This window comes from Urocitellus parryii, chromosome 5 (genome assembly GCF_045843805.1).
Source record: "Urocitellus parryii isolate mUroPar1 chromosome 5, mUroPar1.hap1, whole genome shotgun sequence".
Taxonomy (NCBI): domain Eukaryota; kingdom Metazoa; phylum Chordata; class Mammalia; order Rodentia; family Sciuridae; genus Urocitellus; species Urocitellus parryii.
Genome location: NC_135535.1, coordinates 195,878,981 through 195,901,447, shown reverse-complemented (window position 1 = coordinate 195,901,447; position 22,467 = coordinate 195,878,981). Strand labels below are relative to the sequence as shown.

The following is a 22,467-nucleotide window of genomic DNA, read 5'->3' as shown; positions in this document are numbered from 1 at the left end:
AAAAAAAAATCATACAATCATTTCAATAAATGTAGTAATAAAACAATTTTCAGCAACTAGGAGTAGAAATTTTTCTAACTTAACAGATATTCTGTTTTTAAAGTTACAGCAAATATTAAACTTTTGGAGAAAATACACACACTTAATTTTAAGATCATGAGCATGACAGGATACCCATTTACTCTGCTAATGCTTAAACACAACGGAGGTCCTAGATAGCAATACGATAAAAAGGAAGAGAAAGTTTAACAATCAGAAACAATTTGTTTATGTAGACATTTGTATACAAAACATTCAAAAGTTTTTGTTTCGTTTTTGTCACAAATGAACAAGTTGATCCAAAACTTCATATGAAACTACAAATGACCTAGGAGAGGCAAAACAGTCCTGGAAAAGGAAAAGGGGGAGCACTCAGATTTGCTGATATAAAAACACTTAAAGCTATAGCAACAAAAGTGATGTGGTCCTGGCCAAAGGACAGACATATAGGTGGATGGAATAGACTTTAAAGTTCAGAAATAAACCCACCCATTATAATCAATTGATTTTCAAGAAGGTTACCAAAATTAATTAATGAAGGCAGAATATTCTTTCCAATAAATGATTCTGAAGTAACTGGATAGGCACATACAAAAGAATGAAATGGGGCCAGGAAATATAACTCAGTGGTAGAGCATTTGCAAAATCTGTTAAATCTACTAAAAACTTAGTGAATTGTATGCTTAACTGGTGTTTCATGATACATAAAATATAACAAAACACATCATTTAAGATAGCTATGCAAATAAAACATTGTTTTACAAGGTCACATGTAAGTACAAAAGACAAGCACTAAATGTATCAGACTGCTGCCACAGACTTGTTCGCATAAGGGAATGGCAGTTGGAGTGGAGAATAGGGATGTAGGAAATTTTCAAGTTAATATATGTTTTAGACCAAACAAGGTTCTGCTTGGAACAATGATGTTCATGTGTGTGAAAATAGGACTATGATCAATTTAATCTTCTGCAAATGAGGTCTTAAAAACAATGTAATAAATATTCTTAAAAAGGAAGGGAAGAAGTAATTTTGCTACCTATTTTTACAGACGCTACACTAAGTCATATAACAGAGAAAAGTTTAGAATGCCTAACTTTGAGGTGATTATGTTACTTAAATGCATAAGCATTTGAAATGCAACACCATGGTCAATCCTCCAAAACCTACTAAGTTATAAAGCAGAAGGATGGAGCACACTTCAAAAAGAACAAGTCCTCAGGATTTCTGGGCTAGCCCTCTTGCTACTTCAATGGATGGCTAATGTCCATGACATTCTGGAGAATTACAGAAACATACAACCCCCAACACAAAAAGGAGGAAGAAATATTGATCTCTAAGGGCTCAATAATAGAAAACCACTTTTCTACAAAGTAGGTATCATGGAAACATCAGTCCCATGAGAAGCTCTACCTAAAAAGGTTCTTCAGCAGTAAGTTTAGAAACATTACACGACTATGCCACCACTAACATACTCAGCAATATATTACCATATTTGAGAAGACAACCTCCAAGAGTTTCAAAAATTACATCTATTTTATTAATCCCTAAAATCCTTTTCTCACATAATACCTCTTTTATTAATAGAAATATATATATATATTTAAAAATGCTTCATTAGGCAGATGTTATTTGTTCATAAATTAACAAATGTCTACTAAACACCTTCCATAGACCAGGCCCTGTTCTAGGTGCTAGAATTTCAACAGGAAATTCAACAGGGTGTGGTTCAGTGGTAGAAGACCTGCCTAGCATGCACAAGGTCATGGGTTGCATCCCTAGAACACCCCCAAAAATAAAAGAAAGAAAACCTATTTCTTGTCTTCATGGAGATTTACATTGCAGAAGATAGGAGACTTACATTGCAGAAGATAATATTATATATTCCATATATATTATCTGCAATTACCTAACAGTATTATTGAATAAATGAGGACAAATGTCAACCCTGAAAGAGGTAGTGACTAAAGCAAGAAAGTACCTCAAACAATATGTTCATCTAGCAAGAAGGGTCAGAGTAACTTAGTTACTTATCATCCAAATAGATGGCAACTTAAAGATCAGGAATTATAGCCCAAATAGCTACAGGTGGGGAACATTTAAAGGAAGTGGGTATGTCCAAAATGGAATATGACAGTCGCATCATTCATGTGACCAATTTGAAAAAAATAAAGAATACCCGCAAAACATTATGTATTTATATGGTATGAATCCCTTTGTTTTTTAAAAGTTCTCTATAGAAATAATCTTTTAAGTATAAATTTATTTGTATATGAGCAGCAAATCTGAAAAAAATCTGAAAAGATACAATTTTTAACTGTGGTTGGTCACCTCTAAGGAACTGGAGTTGATAAACAGTAAACTTTTTTATTAACTAATTTTTTCTTTCTGTATTAATAATTTTTTTTTAAAATGAAGAACACATATTACTTTTAATGAGATGAAATAAATTTTAAAACTAATTGATCAGTGAGTGTTACCAGCCAACAAGTTCAAAGCTGAGGAGAGGCAGGAGTGGTAGGACTTTTTTTTCCCTAGATTGGAGAAAATTTAACTGGAAAGGACAAGGGATCATTGTGTGAATTAGTGGTCAGGGGAAAACCTCAAAATGAGAGCTTTTGGGTAATCAGGCACATAACTTTCAAACAAAGGATAAACAAAGAATTTATTGGGTGGTTCTTCTGTGGCAACTATAAACTGACACAAATAAAAACAAAATACTTAAGAATAAAACTAAAGCAAGTACCCCTGAAAAGGTGGAATAAGGATGATCTGATATGCTTAAACATCACCCTTCAACCTTGAACATTTAATGTAGTAAATAAATATAAGCTTTTCTGATCAGAAGTAGTAAAACTTAAAATGGGAAATTACCTTCCTTATGAGGTGGTTTTCAGTGTCTGCCACGTATATGACATTATTCTTCATGACTACACCCTGTGGGGAGTTAAAAGTTGCCTCTGAAAATATTCCATCTTTTCTTCCAGGGTTAGGTCCTAAAAGACAAGACATAACTCATGAGATAAAATTTTCTGACTAAGAAGTAATTTCAAAGTAAAACCAACAAAAATGAAAATAAAAATTTATATTTAATGCTGAGATTTTAAAAATAAACAACATGATACTTCTTCCCTCAAAATGAAAATGTTTCCCAAGGTATCTATTTTTCTCAAGAGTGAGTATTGGTAATGACAGGGCTTTTGATGTAATAGTTACTAGTGAACTTCAGCAACACAGAAGAAACAAATTTTAAAAGCACTTTACTTATTAACTTTCTAAACTAAAAAGTTAAAAATAATTTTAACCTTTCAACAACTAGCTGAATTATTTTCAACAAAATAATAAGATAAACTCCTTTATAATAAAGTGAAAATTATGCACCTCTTCCCTAGAAAAGCACACATACCCCACACTATCTCAAACAGTGCAACAGCCTCAGCTGAGTCCTTGCTCTCTGTTTTACCTCATCATGAATTTAGGCCTATAACATCTCATCCATATTTGAAGATTCTGGTCCAAAGGCCTACTCAGACTTTACAAGGGATGGAAGAGTTCCAAGGGTGGGGAATATAAGATGATAAAACACAGTTGCTATTTCTGGTTCCTGGAGAAAAGCAATTCGAAGTCTTTAAGTCAGCAGCCACAAACTGCTCTGCAGAACTCCACTGTGCTAGATGTGAGATAGGTAGGAAATGACCTGAGGAGTCTACATACATGGCTTAAATCCCAGCTCTGCCCCTTCCTGGCTGACGGTTTGGGCAAGTTCTGTGCCTCAGCTTTTCTTCTATAAAATGGAATTAATAGTACCTAACCTACAGCATTGCAAGAATAAAAATAAATTAGTGCAGGTATTATACTTAGAATAATGTCAGGCATACAATATTACTAATGACACTACTGTTGTTGATGTTGATAAGAGTTCCCAGGGAAAAAAGCACATGGTGGGGGAATTGTGTAGTCACTTTAAATTGGAAAATATTGTGTATTGCAGTCCCCTTTTGGATATTTGCGAAACATTAACAGAGTAAGATACAAGGTGTCAGATGACTCACAAAAATTTGTTAAATCATATATTAGTGCTTCCTGAGTGTATTTGACCAAATAATTATTTTTAAAATATTAAAGAATAACTATTAATATATCATCAGATAGCATTATTCTTAGAAACATTTGGGAAATATAGCTTTTGGGTGGTTTCCTTATTAGCAAAGAAAATGGTAGAATCTATTAAAAACTCATTTATATCACTTTAGATATAAAAGACAAAAGAATTCTCATAAATGCTTGGTTTACACAAAAATACTAAGTAGCCAAAACAAAACATAACACATACTCAAATAAAAACACTAAACAAAAGACATCACTACTTCAAGAGGTAAGGCAGTACCTTGGCAACCTGGGAACAGCATGATGGCTCAGGAGTAGGCCTGGCTGACCTGTGCTTCGGGGTGCTCCTACCCTATGTCTAAGGCCGAATGTGTTGCGCATCTTGATTCATGACCCAAAGACATGAATCACTTTTCTCTTTGACTAATATGTTGTTACATTTCAGTTCAGCCATGGATAAGCAGAATTAGTAAGGATGTACTTAGATTTTATTAATTATGTACATGTTAAACAAGAGGCTTTATTTATTTTTTTTAAACGTAAGGCCAGGAAGATATGGAACAAAATGATTTATCCTTAAATGATTCTTTATTTTGCTACATTCAAAGGGATCCAGAAGTATGCTTAAGTTCTTATGGGAAAAAGGAGAGAAAAGTAAAATTACATACAAATCCTGGCTTATTAATTTTATAATCTAAATATTAAGTTCTTGAGGCACTGTCCTGGTCTTCAAGAAGATTTTGTTGGAAAATAAAATACAATACTTCTATTTAAGATGTTAGAGGTCCAAAATATATGTATTTTCATAAGTAAGTATACATTTTATTAAAAACAAGACAGGATATATAATTATACTGAAAGGATACATAACTTAATGATTTCCTGCTTTGACAAGACTTTTTTTTATTTTTTATTTTATTTTATTGGTTGTTCAAAACGTTACAGAGCTCATGATATATCATCTTTCATACATTTGACTCAATTGGGTTTTGAACTCCCATTTTTACCCCAAATACAGATTGCAGAATCACATCTGTTACATACTCACATTTTTACATAATGGCATATTAGTGACTGTTGTATTCTGCTACCTTTCCTATCCCCTACTATCCCCCCTCCCCTCCCCTCCCCTCTCATCTTCCCTCTCTACTTCCTCTGCTGTTGTTCAATTCTCTCCCTTTTTTTCCCCTCCCCCTTGCCCCTCATAACCTCTTATAATTTTGTGTATCATTGAAGGTCTCCTACCATTTCCATATGCTTTCCCTTCTCTCTCGCTTTCTCTCCCCCTTGACAAGACTTTTTTTGGATATTTTTGTTTGCTTTTTGAAGAAGTAAGATTAATTCATATACATTAAATAACAATAATTTTGTAGTTAGAAATTAATGTGTTGTCTTTCTACAGTTTGCTATTAATTATAAATTTCAATTTTAATATATTTACGTGAGTTATTTTAAACTACAGAACATATTATATAGCATAATTAAAAGGAAACTTTACCTCCAATACTGTACTGAATTTGTCCATTCTTCCAAATGACCAAAATTCTATGATGTCCAGTATCTGCTACTGCCAGTCTATTAGTAGCATGGTCCTCTGTTATTTTGCCAGGAAACAGCAATGGTGAAGGTGGCAAAGAATCTTTATAGAGCTTTATTCCAATTTTATTATCTCTGATTTGTCCCCTTTCTTTGTAATATTTTAAAGCTATTGAAGTGTATAAAAATAATTTATCTTTGTGTCCCTCTCCAATCAAAGAAAATAACATATTTCCGCGGGGCCCAAGGATGACCAGAGTGGGCCAGCAAGAAACTTCTAGCTCTTGCCAAAGGCAGGCATCTGCATCATTGACCACAGGGTGGGTGATGTTGTATCGGAGAACAGCACTCTTAATGTTGTCCAGGACTTTTTCATTTGGAAACTTAGCTGAGTGGACACCAACAATCAGAAGACCATCTGGAAGACGGAAAGCATACAAGAAATATTATGAAGTATTAAACAGCATCATCTATACATTAGACTTCAGGTCACTAAGAGGTATAAACAGTTGATAAATTTTTAAAAAAATACAACTATAGTATCTTTAATGGCATAGAACACACGTATAAAAAATTAACAAATTTTTTATTATTTGGAGCTGTAGCACAGTGATAGATCGTTTGCCTAGCACATGTGAGGTACTGGGTTCAATCCTCAGCAGTACCACATATAAAAATAAATAAATAAAATAAAGGTATTGTTATGGCAGTATGTATAAACGTGGCTGTATAACCAATGTGATCCTGCAATTTGTACTCGTGGGGAAAAATAAGAATTCATACCACATCTGAATCAAATGTATGATATATGGTATGTCAAGATCGTTGTAATGTTCTGAGCAACTAATAAAAAAAATAAAGGTATTGTGTCCATCTACAACTAAAAAAATATATTAAAAAAATTAACATATTTTGCTGGGTCTAGTGATGCATGCCTGTAATCCCAGGGAACTGGGAGGCTGAAGCAGGAGGATCACAAGTTCGAGACCAGCCTCAGTAACTTAGCAAGCAAGACCCTGTCTCAAAATAAAGAAGGACTAAGGATGCAGCTCAGTGGTAAAACACCCCATTTTTAAAAAAAATTTCATGATAATCTTTATTTCTATATAAAAACACACGTGATCAGGGGCTGAGGTTGTGGCTCAGTGGTAAGAGCGCATACCTAGCATGTGTGAGGCACTGGGTTCAATCCTCAGCACCGTATAAAAATAAATAAATAAAGGTATTGTGTCCAACTTAAAAAAAAGACTAAAACAAAAAAAGTGTGATCAAATTCATGGGCTATTGTAGTATTAAAATTTTTCATGCCTATTGGCTAGATAAAAGCTTTTAAAAAATAGTATTTATTTATTGCAGTAATGAAAATACTATTTGAAATAAATTCATTGAATAAGCTTAATGGCAATAAAATGACAGAGGAAAAAGTCAAAGAACCTAAGATAGTTCAACAGAAGTGATCCAACCGAAAGAATGCAGAGAAAGAAGACCTTGGAGATCTGTGGAACAGGTTAGAAGACATAAAATGTAACTAGAATCCCAGAAGAAGAGGAGAAAGAGACTGGGGAAGAATATCTAAATAACAGACTTCTAAAATTTGGCCAAAGATATAAATTTACTGAATTTAATGTCAGCAAACAACAAAAAAGGCAAATTACAAGAAAGTCCTGCCTCGATACAGCACAAACAAATGGCTGAAAACAAATGATTAAATACATCTCAAAAGCAGATATTGAATAAAGATACATGAGGAATGGTTGCCAGAAAGCTGGATGTAGGGAAAGAAATGGGAAGGGCTGAATACTTCTTGCCCTGGGCAAGTTAATTCACCTCTCTGTTGATCAGTTTTTGCAAATGAGGGAACTATCACTAACTGCTTCCTAGGTCAGGCAGATTAAAAGAATCTGTGTAAGGCATTTAGAATAGTGCCAAGTATACAATAAAATCTCAAAAGAACTTAGCTATTATTATTTTTTAAAGTTGTAAGTATAAAGATAACCAAACAAACTTCTCAAATCATCAAAATAAATTAATAACACACGATGTTGGGAAACACAGCAATACTTATTATGTGTCAGAACTGTGTTATTGTGTTTACTAGGTCATGCCCACAATATGTGTATTGGGTTATACACATAATGGCACAATGCTTTTAGACAATAATCATAGGAATCAATATGAATGGGTTCAACTCATCTATTAAAAGAAAAAAGTATTATACACACTGAATATAAGAGATACATCTAAAATAAAGTGAATCAGAAAGGCTACAAATAAGGGATAGGCAAAGGTAGAGCAGGCAATAATGAACACAGGGGAATACGGCATTACGTCTTCTCTGACTCCTGGGCCAGTAGAGCGTTCAGCTCCCTGACAAAGGAACCTGACTCTGCTTTCACCTCATTAAATAAATTGGAAGCCTATGAAAGTATTTCTTTATAAAAACACATGTGATCAAATTCATGGGCTATTGCAGGATAGCCCAATTCCAAATTGTCTTTGTTCTTCCCTACTTCAAACCCATCCTTCCTTTTCAACTGCCTGGCATCTTCAAGCTGAGTTGCTGCACACAAAAACAACAGCCTCATGCAGAGGTCCGCACTAACGTACGCTCAATAAATCCCTGTTTTTCACTACTTCTAATGGTTCTGCTTCTCTTTATCAAACCATGACTAATACTAAAACCCTACATCCTTGTTTTGGTCCTACCTCTGCTATTACGTGTATGAAATCTTCAGCTACCCACAGGCAGTTTCCCTATCATCCCTAGTTGGATGAAGCTCTCCTTAAGGTACATTCACCAGGAAGGACACATGTGCACGGTATTCTGAGTTCTTGGACACTCAAATTGTTTTTCACAGCTTTGACTGATGCTTGAACACAGGGTTGGATACAGTAATCCTTGGTTTACTCCTGAAATGCTTGCTTGTATCCTGTTTGTGAAAAGTCTGACAAGTCTTGATAACATGTCTTCTTTGCAAGTCATCTTTTTGTCCCAGGTCTTGAGTTTTTTTTTTTTTTTTTTCTTTCTTTCAATCTTTAAAATGGAATAGTTTTATTGGGATACTGCTTGAACTGTTTTGGGTCAATTTCCCCTTGTACATGGTAGGAGCCCTCAATACGTAGATTCAAGTTTTCTTTCATTCACACTAAGTTTTCTTAAATTCTAATTTTAGTTATTACACTGGTTCTGGCCAGTTGTCTTGATTTTCTTGAGTATCTCCAAGTAGTCTTATGTTGGACCTCCTTTGTCCACCTACCAATTCAATCATTTTTTTTTTCTAAATCTTTGAACTTTTTTGTTTAGTTCATTTTCTGTCTCCAGGCTTTCTTTTTCCCCTGCTTTACTTAAATATCCCTTAGTACATTTTTATATGAATTATTGTCCCTTGAGTGCCTTATAATTTAGTTTTCAATTGTAATATAATTTCGAACGTTTCCTTCCTTTTCTTTCCTGATCTCAATCAACACACATTTCTTCTTTTTTTGTCTTTTTCTTAGTTTTTCAATTTCTGAATCCAGTTGTTTTTTCATTATTCCTAAATGCTGTTTGAGGATATTTAATTCAGTATGGAGGAAGTGTTACAGTTTTTGTCAATTTTGTGATTGGTAAAGTGAGACTTTGCATCAACATTTCAACTCTGAATTGCATTCTCAGCTTTCCCCGGTTCTATACGGATGTGATCTGGTTTCCTATTCCTCTTCATTTAGTGTGCAGGTTCCCAGCTTGAGAGTGCCCTCTTCTGACAGTTCCTTTTTTTCTGTGAGGTTTTATTGATGGATAGCATCTCTGAAGGGAGGAGTGTGTCTTTCTCTTTTGTTTCTGCTAGATCCTAAACTTTTCCCTCTTATTTCCTTCTTCTCCTTCAGCTGTCCATCTCAAGGGAGACATATCTGCAACATATGGAATTCTCTCCCCAAAGCAATGCTCCTCCCATGGAAGAAATGCTTCCATCCTAGCCCTGTATTCTTTTTTATTTTTTGTGGTGCTGGGTATTGAACCCAGGGCCTTACGCATGCAAGGCAAGTATTCTACCAACTGAGCTATATGCCCAGCCCCTGCCCTGTATTCTTTCAGAGCTGGTAATACATTCAAATCTGTGTTGAATCTGGGCACTTTATACTGGAGTTTCTCTTTCTGGGGGTGAGGAGGTTATTCTGTTTTTGCTTTGTTTGCCTGATTCCTTTAATCCACTTATTTTTTCTTGAGGAGTCTTTTAAGTTTCCTCGGTCCCTGTTCTTAGCACCTGCAGGCTTGTAGCAGCAGGACCTTTCCTGGTATTTAGTTTATTTCCCAACTTACATGTGATGTGAAGGCCATGATATTCTGTCTCCTAGTATTATAAGCTGCAGGGTCAGATATTGTTTTATTTGCTCTCCTTGTCGTTTTTATGTTTGGGGAGGGTAGGGAAGGAGAGTGGAAAGGTTTAAAATTAGGTGGGCACCATTCTCCAAACCTGGAAGTAGCACTGACAGATTCTTGTTTAAAGTATGTTTTAGCTTTTATATTGCTCACTGGTTAAATAAATGTAATTGAGTTCTAAAACCAGTCCCTTACTTAATGGAAAAATGTAAGCAGTATTTTTCTTTCTCTTTTTCTTTCTTTTTTCAGTACTGGGGATTAAACTCAGGGGCACCACTGAGCCACCCCAGCCCTTTTTTTATATTTTACTTAGAGGCAGCATCTCGCTGAGTCACTTAGGGCCTCCCTAAGTTGCTGAGGCTTAAACATATTACATATCTGCAACAATTACTATCCATCACAATCCATTGTACGTTTTCCTACTAATCAATATACCTCAACATTTCCTGAGGGTGTTCACTAGGTGAAGAGAGTGAAGGAGATTCCAGGGACATGCAAAGAGGTCACAAGGAAAAAGTCAGCATGTGCAAAGAGGTCACAAGGAAGGAGAGACAGAAGTGACCAAGAGAAAACAAAAGGTGAGCAAGGGATGGATGAGAATAAGGAGAGAGGGTCAACCTTAAAGTCAAAAAGGATTAGATCTTCAGCCTCAGGGCAATGAAAGTCATTTGGGGATGAAATCCATGTCTCAAAGGCTCTCCCAACAAAACCAGGGGCTGAGGTTGTAGCTCAGTGGTAGAGCGCTTGCCTAGCACGTGAGGGACTACAGATCTGCTATATCCACTCTTGTCCACCACTGACTTATCTACCCAGGAGTCAGACTGAACTTTTAAAAAATGCGAATCTGATTATGCCCCCCCCCCACCCCGAGAGAAAACCCCTCTCTGGTTTTCCACAGTGCTTAGTATAAAAACCAATCTCATCTCTCCAGAATCTTCTCCACATTTTTCTCTTCCCCCAGAGTGTTTTAGCAACCTGGCTTTCTTTTACTTCATCAAGAATTATCACTGCTAGTGGTCCTCCCTTATCCATTGTCCATGGTTTTAGTCACCTGCAGTATGATCATAGCCTGAAAATTACAGAAATAAACAATTCAAATGTTTTCAATTGTGTGCTCTTCTGAGTATGTGATGAAATCTCATACTTTCCCACTCCATCTTAGGACATAAATCATGCATTTATCCAGGGTATCCACACTGTATATGCTACCCACTTGTCTAAGTTACCAGATCAACTGTCACAGTATCACACAGTGTTCTAGTAACCCTTATATTACTTCATCATGGTCCCAAAGTGCAGAAGTAGTGATACTGATAATTCACATCTGCCAAAGAGAAACGATTCTTTTGAGTGAACACATGAAAGTTCTTGACTTAATAAGGAAAGAAAAAAAATTGTATGGCAAGGTTGCTAAGATCTGTGGTCAGAATGCATTTTTTACTAGTCTGACTGTGAAGAAGAAAAAAGAAATTGATCTTAATTTTGCTGTCAAATCTTAAACTGCTAAAGTTATTTATGCCACAGTGTATGATAACTGCTTAGTAATAACGGAAGAGGGTGACAGGTTATAGGGTTCAGCACAAGCAGTGGTTTTGAGAACCCCTGGGGTCTGGACCATATCCCCATGTCAAGGAAGATGACTATGTTCCCCTGGCTTTCAGGCCCTGATACCTGGTGTTCCCTCTGTCTAGAATGTTCTCACCCTCTGTCACCCTCAAAAGCCATGCTTGTCTTGTACACCTCAGGCTCAATTTTTACTTTTGTAAGAGAGCTTTCTTTAAGCTTAAACCAGATTAAACCCCATTATTGCCTGCGTGGCATCCTATAATTTTCCCTTTTAGCACTAATGAGAAACTACACAAATATGTATGTGATTATTCAATTATATGCCTCCCCTGTAAACTATAATTTTTGTTACTCACATAGGGATCATGCATATTTTATTATTCACCTCACAGCACACAGTATATAAATAGGAAATAAAAGAACAGACAGGATTAAATACTGAAAGAGATGTACATATTTATAAATTTATGTGACACATAATCCAAATAGGACATCTATAATGATCATATACAAAGTCCACTGTAAGGTATCTACACTTCCCTTTTCAGTTTTAAGAACTTGAAAGTATAGAGATTTTTAAAAACTCTTTTGCTTTTTCTATTCATCATACATTATAAATATACATATTTTATATATAAAAGTTAGGTTGGAAAAGTTTCTTCCCTTTGGGAATCTTTTGCCCACACAAGGATCAAAACTACTCCATTTAAATATAGAAGAAAAAAAAAAAACAAAGAGAAGGAAGGAGGAGAGAAAATAAGGAGGTAGGAGGGGAAGGAGGCAAGAAGAAATATCAAAACTTATAATTGCTTCTAAAATATTAGTAATACAATAACTTAAGATAAATCATTTTAAAAGCTTCAAAGGTCTTATTTTTCACATTTATACACAAATATTGAATACAAATCTATCACAACTGCATATGCCATTTTGGTAGATAGTGTAACAATCTGGGTAAATAAAAGTCCTGAGGATATGAGGGCATTTTTGAAGGCGGTAGAAGGAGACATTCTGATATCTAAAAGAGAAGCAAGACTTCACTAGACAACAGGCTTGGAGATCATTCCAGGCACAGGGAGCACTGTGGGCCATGGAACTGAAGTAACAGGACATGGAAGGAACTAAAGGAAAGCCAGGAGTCTAGAACAGCTTGAGGGAAGAGAAGAAGGTGTGGAGAAGATGTGGAGAGGAGGTAGAAGAGCTGTGGAAAACAGGAAATAAAAGGATCAAAATCACTTCGATGTCAACTGAAGCAGAGAACAGAGGCAAATTTGAAAGACAACAAAAAGCTGACATGAGGCCACTGTTCACGCTAAAAACCCTGAAAATTTGTCACAAATTGACCAATATTTTTAGGGTACCTTAACTGTACAAGGACACAAAATAATAGCTGAAGAAGCAAATATAAAGTATGGACATAAAAGAGTTAACAGAGCAGGCCTGGCGGCCTGGAGGGCCTCTTTCTAAGAGGGCTCCATCCTGGCTCAGGAGGGTAAACTGTGGGATGGTTCTCAGAACTGGCAAGAGTGGCTCTCTCTGTTTGCACAAACAATACAGTTTAAGCCGAACACCTGCTGTCCTTCTGGGAGTCTGGAATTTTGGAACATGCCAGCAGACAAGACATGCCCACATGATCAGCCCCCAACGAAAACCTTAGGTGTTAAGCTGTTAGTAAGTGTCCCTGGTTGGCAGCAACTCCAATGTGTCTCTCAATTTTCCTTGCTGAGGGAATTAGGGTATGCTGTATGAGAACTTGGGAGTCTTGTGCCTGGTCTCCTCTGGACTCAGCCCCATGCATCTTTCCCTTCCCTGATTTTGCTTTGCATTCTTTCACTGTAATAAACCACAGGCAAGGGCACCACTCTACAAGGAATCTTGTTGAGTCCTACGACTAAATTAAACAATGGTGATTTGGGGAACCCTGATAAAAATGAAACTATTTATTAATTCATTTAAAGGCTTAGTTTTACTATAACATTAGAAGTACTTTATTCTGTATATTAAAGTACTTTAATATTTAGTAAAATATTACATACAAAAAAGCATATACTATATGATAGAATGCTAATATTTACTTAATAGTAACCTGACGTTCAGGTTTTTAACAGTCTGATTTAGTTATACACTAACATGCGCCAAGCAATCACATGTTAAAATATGCAAAATCTTCCTGATAAATGTTTTCTTATAAAACAAAAGGCACTGTGCTAAATCTGGGTGCTAGAGAATAACAGACCAATATATAAAGCATAAAGTTAAAAAAACTTAGAAACTCTCTAGTAGTAAAAGAAACTGCTGAAGTTTAATACATAATGTGCTAAAGTATTATGAATTAGTGACTTTAGGACAGTTACATTCTTAAAAAATGTTTAAGTATCAGAATGACTCATCACTATTAAACATCATTTACCTTTTTCTTTAAGTCTCTTTGCATCTGTCATTTCTCATAGACTATGAGAAATTGCAAACCTGAGTTTGTTTATTTTGCAGTACTGGGGATTAAACTCAGAGCCCCCCATGTGCTAAGCAAGTATTGATCTATATTCTCTGGCCTTTTTATTTTGAGGCAAGGTATCACTAAACTGATCAACCTAGCTTCAAACTTGTGATCCTCCTGCCTCAGCCTCTGAAGTTGCATTACAGGCGTGTACCACAATGTCTGGCCAACATTGAGATTAGAGGCATGTTCCACCATGTCCAGGTAAATCTGAGTTGAAAAGCTATTTTACAGAGGAAAGAGACTGGGTTTTAAACTGGGTCTCTTTTAAGGTGTTTTGAATTAATAAGCACTTCCTCATTAGGAAGAGAAATTTTGGCTTACTCAGAAGATGAACAGAACATTCCACAGAATTTAAAATACACTACAGAATGACACTTCAAGAACATAAATAGCACCGCACCAGATATGTTCAGAAACATATCAGGTAGTAATTGAAGAAGACATTTAGCTACAAGAAAGCACAGCTAATTAAGTGACAGCTTACTGAACTTTCAGGTGGTAATCTCTGTGTATACCTTCTTTTGTGAATATGAATTAACTTATCTTTGACAATATAAAAATCTTTTAAGTTACCCAGGATTTCCATATAGTAGCATATTGTTGAAGTATGTTACTTTGAAATTACAAAGTTGAGACCACTTTCAAAGCATTTTTTTAAATGCTTAAAAATTTATTTCACAAACAATATTCTAACAGCCAAATGCAAAAAAACAAATTAGTCAGTCAGTCTACTGTCCCACTCTATCAAATGAGCTATCTGGGTAACAAATCCTACTCAATGGTATGCTAGTAACTAGCTCATTGAAGGTGGGGGGAGAGGAATGAAAGCGGGGGAAAAAAAAAAAAAACAAAAACAGTTCAGAAAAACCAAAACCCTGATTTGAAGCATTTGTTGATTCTGTGGGGTAAATACATCCAGTATGGAAGATTTCAAGCTCACACTGGCTCATCAGACTTACATATTCAACAAATGTCCTTCATGTGCCTGTAGCAATCAGTGCTGATGCACTGCTTGCACAGACCTGCCCCCCATCCCCCGCAGAGGGCACAAACGCATCCTTAAAATAATCATTTTTAAAATAGGGGTTAAAACACCATATTTATGTTATTATGTTTTTTTCCATTAAAATTTACTATATTAACTATTTTAAAGTATACAATTCAGAGCACTGTTGTGTGCAGCCATTACATACATTTCCTGAACACTTTTCATCTCGCAAAACAGAAGCTGTGCCCATTAAACAGAATTCCCATTCTCCCTCCCCCAATAACAGCACTCCACTTTCTGTCTCTGATTCTGACAGTTATTAGTACCTCATGTAAGTAGAATCATGCGGAATGTTTTTTTGTGACTCCACATTTCATTTTGCATAAAGCCTTCAAGTATCATCTGTTTGTTTACTATTTAAGACTGAATTCTATGTATGTGTGCACAAGTGTGTAAGCTTTGTTTACTCTGGTACTGGTGATTGAACATAGGAGCACTTTGCCACTGAGCTCCATCTCCACCCATCCCTTTTTAATTTTTACACTGAGACAGGATTTTGCTGAGTTGCTGAGGCTGGCCTCGACTTGCCAACCTCCTGCCTCAGCCTCCCTGGTAGCTGGGATTTCAGGCATGTGTCACCACACTCAACTAAGGCTGAATGATATTTCAATGCATGCACAGCTCACATTCCATATCTAAGCTGTTATGAATAATGCTACTTGAGAAGTCTATTCAGATCTTCTTTTCTTCAGTTTGGTCTTTTCATCTGGGTTACCCAATTTGTCTGGCATTTTCTTATAATCTGTTTTATTTCTATAAAAAAATAAAAATGTCCCTAATTTTACTTTTGATTTTAGCAATTTGAGCCTCCTCTTTTTTTTTTAATTTTAGTTCATCTAGTTAAGTTTGTTAAATGTGTTGATATTTTCAAAGAACCAATTTTTGACCTTTATTATTTTTCTACTTACTATCTATTTTGTTTCTCTCTTCCCAAACCTTTATTGTTTCCTTCTGCCAGCTTACAGTTTAGCTAGTTCTTCTAATTCCTTAAGCCTGAAAGTCAGTTACTGATTTAAAGTATTTCTTGTTTCCTAATGTAAGCATTTGTGACTACAAACTCCCCTCTTAGCATTGCTTTTACTATGTGCCCTAAATTTTCTCTACATATTTTCTAGTTGCCATTGTGATTTCCTGTTTGGTCCACTGGTTATTAAGAGTGTCTTGTTTAAATTTCCATAAATGAGGGTGGGGTTGTGGCTCAAGTTTAGAGTGCTCACCTAGCACGTGTGAGGCACTGGGTTCGATCCTTAGCACCACATAAAAATAAAATAAAGATATTGTGTCCAACTAAAAAAAAAAAAAGTTTCCATAAATATTTTAACTTTGCAATTTTACTTCTGTTATTGATTTCCAACTGCATTCTATCATGATCAGAGAACATACTTTGTAAAGTATCTATCTTTTTAAATCTTCTGAAAATTACTTTGTGGTCTAATATATGATTCACCCTGGAAAATGTCTGTGGAGAGCCATCCGTGGACTATATGTGGTCCAAATCGGCATGGAAACCCACTGAATAGGAAAATGTGGTATTTGGGAACTTCCAGTGTCAATCCGGCTAGTAAGATCACCCAGATACATGTGAACCTGACTCTACCAGGTCCCACACAGCACCAGAGACGGGGTGACCTGCTGTGGCCACACAGCCTCTCTGAGATGAGTGTAGCCTGTCAAGATGTCAATCAAACTGCTAGACTGCAAGACATCATGAAGCAAGACTCCACCCCTGAAACCTTATCCCTGCCTTTGATGCACCCTCTTAAATAAAACCACCAGAGCCATTTTCAAATTGTTCAGCTCCAGCTCCTGTGTGGGCTGGACCTATCAGGTGCTCTGCATTTAAAACTATTTTTCTGTCTTTGTTTTTTATTTCTTCACTAATTATTTCAGACTTTATTTTCTCAGGGGGCTTATCTCCTCCCGAACAGGAAAAATTACCGTAGTGAAGTGCTGGCCACCTTTCGATAAAATGTCCCATATACACTTGAAAAGAATTGTCTAATCTTGTCAGATCTGGTTGGTTTCTTGTGCTGTTGGAGTCTTTTATTTCCTCATCTTCCACCTGGTTGCTCTACTGAGAGTGGTGTACTGATTCCTCCAACTACCACTGGAGAACATGTGTTTCTCCCCTCAATCTTTGTCTCACGTATTTTGATAGTTTGTTAATAAGTGCATAAGTTTTTATCTAGTTCTATTGATCTTTTATTAACACATAATGACCTCTGGTCCTTTTTGTCCAGTATTAACACAGTCTCCTCTGTGCTCTTTGGGAGATTATTTGCAAGAATTGCCCCGTCCATCATTTTACTTTCAACCTGTTTGTATCTGGGGATCTAAAGTGAGCCTCCTGTAGACCACATATGGGTGGATTATGTTTTTATCCACTTTGCCAGCCTCTGCCTTTTGATTAGAGAGCTTAAACCATTTACACTTAAAGTAATTACTGATAAGGGAACAATGACTTTTGTCATACTGCTATTTGTTTCCTACACAACCTCAGAGCTTTTTTTGTCCCTCATTTCACATAGTCCCTTTTTTGGGGAGTGGGTACCGGGGATTGAACTTAGGGGCTCTAGACCACTGAGCCATATCCCCAGACCTATTTTGTATTTTATTTACAGAAAGGGTCTCACTGAGTTAGTTGCTTAGAGCCTTGCTTTTGCAAGACTGGCTTTGAATTTGTGATCCTCCTGCCTCAGCCTCCCAAACCGCTGGGATTACAGGCATGAGTCACTGTACCCAGTGACTTTTCTAGTGTTCAACATTGATTTTTTTTAAAGTAAATGTTTAAATTCCCTTCTTATTTCCTTTTGTGCATATTCTTTAGCTGTGTGTGTGCGTGCATATTCTTTAGCTGTGTGTGTGTGTGTGGTGTGTGTGTGCGTGCACACGCACTTACCATGGAAATTATATTTAACAACGAAAGTTATCCTACTCCAATCTGAATTTGTACCAGGGTAACATCAATAACAAAAAAAGTATCGTTTAACATTAACAATTCCATGCCCATCCCTTTCAGTTCTTGAGATCATACGATAACATCTTTAAACACTGTGTATCTAAAATCATGAAGTGGTAAGTTTGGGGGGGCTTTGTGTTTTTTTTTTTTTGGGGGGGTGCACTGGGGATTGAATCCAGGGGCACTGAACCACTGAGACACATCCCCAGTCCTTTTTATTTTTTGAGACAGGGTCTTGCTAAGTTGCTTAGGGCCTCACCAAATTGCTGAGGCTGGCTTTGAACTTTGATTCTCCTGCCTAAGCCCCCTGAGTTGCTAGGATTACAGGTGTACAACACCTCCTCCAATTTTCACATTTCCCTGTTTCTCTGCATGCCTTGTAATTTTTTGGTTGGAAATCGAATAGTTGCATCAAATAATATGGTAATTCTCCCTTCCCCAAGATTCATGGTCTGTTGTTATTTTGATTGTTTAGGGTGTCTCTGTTGAAGATCATCCTGACTGTAAACTTAAGGGCTTCTGGATCCCTTCTGAGTCTGCATTTTCCCTTGGGCAAGAAAAATGACTTTCTAAGTTTCTTCATTATACAGCTGGAACTGAATATCTTAGTCTTCGATGTCAGCCTCCCACAACAAGAAATAAAGGGGGAAAAATAGGCACCAGCCCCTAAGATCCACCAGAAGTCACCTCAGTCATATGGGGAGGAGCTTGCCACAAAGTGGAAAGGTCAACAACAGTGGGCACTGCCGCTTGTCTGCACCTCTGTGACCAGATGGGGCATCAGCAAGAGAGCACAGATCAGATATCTGCCATGGTGCTGGAGCTGAGGGCTGGGTAGCTGCTACTGTGCTCAGAGCTGAAAATGATCAAAATGAAAGCATCTTGCAGTCCAAGGCCTCCCTGGAAGCTGGAAGCCTTTAACAGATTCCAGAATTCCAAATCAGACAGATTCTACCAGTGCAAATGTTGTCTAGGTGGACATAAATTTGTTACTTTTTACTCCACCATCTCCCATGAGTTCTTTTTCTACTTAAAATGTATTTTACTTTTCAGAAGTGTATTTGCACATAAAAATATAATTTCCCACAACACGCTTTCATACAAATAATGTTTCCAATAAAGTGGTAGGCAATTAAGGGTTTCCATTTGAGGAAATCAATGAACTTGCTGTAAGTATGGAGGATTCACCAATTAAGTTTACCAAATGCCATTCAGGAGACCATCTTAGGTAGGAAATGGTTAACCCTGGGATTCTTAACCCAGTATGCGGTACCCTTCTAAAATGCAAACTCATCATCTCACCCTCCCATTAAAAAACCAAAGAATTCAAAAACAAGCTTTTACATCTCCAGATCCTCAAAGGAAGCAAAAGTCTCAACAGTTAAGAATGCTACACAAGGACTTCACAATGTGGTCCTAAACTGCCTCTGTTTCCTTTTATTTTTATGACAAGCCCTTATGATCCTGCCATATTAAATGATTCGCCTGTTCCCAGAGCAAGAATTTGACTCTTCTGGGCTCCCCTGCCTGTCTGGCCTAGCACTCCCTGGGCCAGCGTAGCCCTCTGCCTATTTTCATTCGCAGGTGCAACCCTGCTCACTTCTCAAGTTCTAGCTCAATCGTGTTTCTCTGAGAAGACTTTTTAATGTCTAAAAGCAAAGCCAGATATCCCTTTCCTCAGGAGTTCAGTAATGCTTTTTATTCAACTTTGTTACATATTTACTCATCAGTTAGCAGAGTACAGTGCACATAATTCACACTTTATAAATGTGCAAGTTTGAATAAGAGACACAAACATCTAAAGCCTAGGGAATAATGATATATTTCTTCATAGAGATGAATTTTTGAAATAGGATTTAGCCACTGGGAATATTTAAGTTCTTGATAAATCTTTTGATTGGTAATTTTAAGACACAATCTAGTATAACATAAAAGCATCTGAAGTTTCATTTGCATTTAAAGTACATCTAGATAATCACATTTTTAAAAAACTAAATTTCAAGATATTCTTCATTTTTGTACATGTCTATTCCATCTTTACTCCACAAGATCTGTGATCCTATCTCTTTTTTGATCGACTCTAAGAATAGTAATTAAATTTGTTAAAAACTAATTAAATGAAACCTTTAATCAATTTCATTTACTCTCATGTTTTTTTTTTAAGAGAGAGAGAGAGAGAGAGAGAGAGAGAGAGAGAGAGAGAATGAATCTTTTTTGTAGATGGACACAACACAATGCCTTTATTTTATTTTTTTTATGTAGTGCTGAGAATCGAACCCAGGTTCCGCCCGTGCTACGCAAGTGCTCTACCGCTAAGCCACAATCCCAGCCCTTCTCATACTATTTTTTTAAAGTAAAAAAAAAATCATATAATTTTTCAAACTTCTACAGCAAATACTAAATATAATCTCATTCACTTTTGGAATCTGTAATACCATAAAGGAGGATTTCTAATGTGCTCTGAAAAACATTAACTGTAATAAATGGCTTTTTAATGAAGCAGGATGAAAGAAAATGTATGTTATTTTGCATTCCACTGTAGTTCTTGTCATTTGATATTAACAGATATTTCTAGAGAATTGAGCTAGAACTTGCACTTCTTAATAAAAATTTTAAACCTTATATCACAGTGAGAATAGTATACAATCAGGGCCAGATGTTTCATTTTTTTCAAAGAACATATTTAGGTAACTCTTTTAGACATACAAAAAGATCTTTTCAGACATCTGACCATGAAAAAAGAAAGTTGTGCCCTTATCCCCAGAGATAAGCCTTATCTAAATTCTGTTTTTGAGTTAGGCAAACCATCATCACTAAGTTAACCCTTCATGAAAAGGCACAGGGAGTTCTTAATCCATAGAGAAGAGACAGCATTTAGAATCACTGAAGTCTTTCAAATGCTTTCTCCCATGAGCAAATGAGTCAGCAACTCGCCTACCCCGGGGCTATCTGTTAGAAACTCATCAAAGAGCAGATACCTTTATCGGAGTGCATGTGTTCCAGAGCATGGAGATCAGGCAACAGGTGAATACAGTTTATGCAGCAGTAGGTGAAGAAATCAAGGATGACCACTTTCCCACAGAGATCCTTGTAGACAGAAATAGGCTCCTCTGTGTTCAGCCATTCTAACCCTGAAATTTACACAAAAAATTACAATAGTTAAAGGAAAAGTCAGATAATTTATCTGAAACTTTCCATTCAAATGTGAATCTTTGTTTTTTTCTAAGACTAGTGTAAATAGTCAAACACCTTAGGAGATGATGAAACTATTCAAAGTCTGTGGCAGTTGAAATAAACATTATTTTGTTTATAAAAACCACTTTTTTCTACCAATCAATAAGGCAAGTCTGTAGAGGTTAAAGTCCAAAGAGGAAAGAAAGAAGGAAAGGAGGGAATGAGGACCAGGTAGGGGAATAGGAGGCACAGAGGATGGGAAAGCTGCTTTTATGGGGAAGTATGCAAATATAGTAAGCAGCAGCTACTACATTATTTCAGAAGTAGTGTAACAGTCTGTGAAAGGGGCAAAAATATGTTTAGGCAGAAATGAGGAAATATCAAATATTAAGAAGATCGAATTGCATACACAATTAGGTATAAATGAGATATTGAGAATGCAGCTCAAGCTTAAAAACAGTAAGACAGGACTAACCAAAAAAAGGAGCAAAATGTTTGACATAAAATATAACATACAAAATGCCTAAGCCAATCTCATAAGAGAAGCTGAAATGTTTTAGTCAGATGAGACCAGAAGTACAAAATAAAATATTTTAAATACAAAGTTGGAAGTAACATTAATATTGATGAAGAATGAGTTCCCTTCCCTTCAAAGAAAAATAGGATCTTACTGATCTGTACTTTTGTAAAACAGAATTTATAATTGACTATGATTCAAATTTTAACTCTGTACTATGATGATTTTGTTAAACTAATACTAAAAGTACAGCATCCCCATTTAACCAATTTAAGAAAATAAAGATAAATTCATTGCATATAAGTAAAGGTAGCTATTAAAAATATTTATTGCATATTGAATTGGAAAGTATTTTATAGCAACTTAAAACCAAAACTAGGTGGTATAAATACATATAGTACTTATCCACAGAAGCTGTGTGCCAAACCCCCAGTGGACACCTGAAAATACCAACAGCATTGAACCTTAACATCTCAAGCCTTTTCCATTGCAACCGAACACATCATGTTCTGGGCCCCAGTGACTTCTGAAGTTTGAGGTGTGACAGCATAACAAGCACCAATCACTTTTTCCTTCCTCACAATTTGACAGATAAGAGATTACTTCTTACCATAGGTCTTAGCAACCTCAGCATGGGATTTTTTTCTTATTGAGAAGTTTCACC

The 22,467-nt window shown here is 36.2% G+C and overlaps 1 protein-coding gene across 1 annotated transcript in view; it reads right to left on the bottom strand.

Annotated features, from left to right (window-relative positions):
- The window catches only part of Nhlrc2 (NHL repeat containing 2), a 58,626-nt gene that overhangs the window by 32,608 nt on the left and 3,551 nt on the right, over positions 1–22,467 (bottom strand). The window contains exons 2-4 of the mRNA XM_026389094.2: positions 21,091–21,243; positions 5,642–6,097; positions 2,911–3,032 (exon numbers count right to left, since the gene is read on the bottom strand). Of these exons, the coding sequence (XP_026244879.2) occupies positions 2,911–3,032; positions 5,642–6,097; positions 21,091–21,243 (731 nt within the window). The remainder of the gene's footprint in view (positions 1–2,910; positions 3,033–5,641; positions 6,098–21,090; positions 21,244–22,467) is intronic.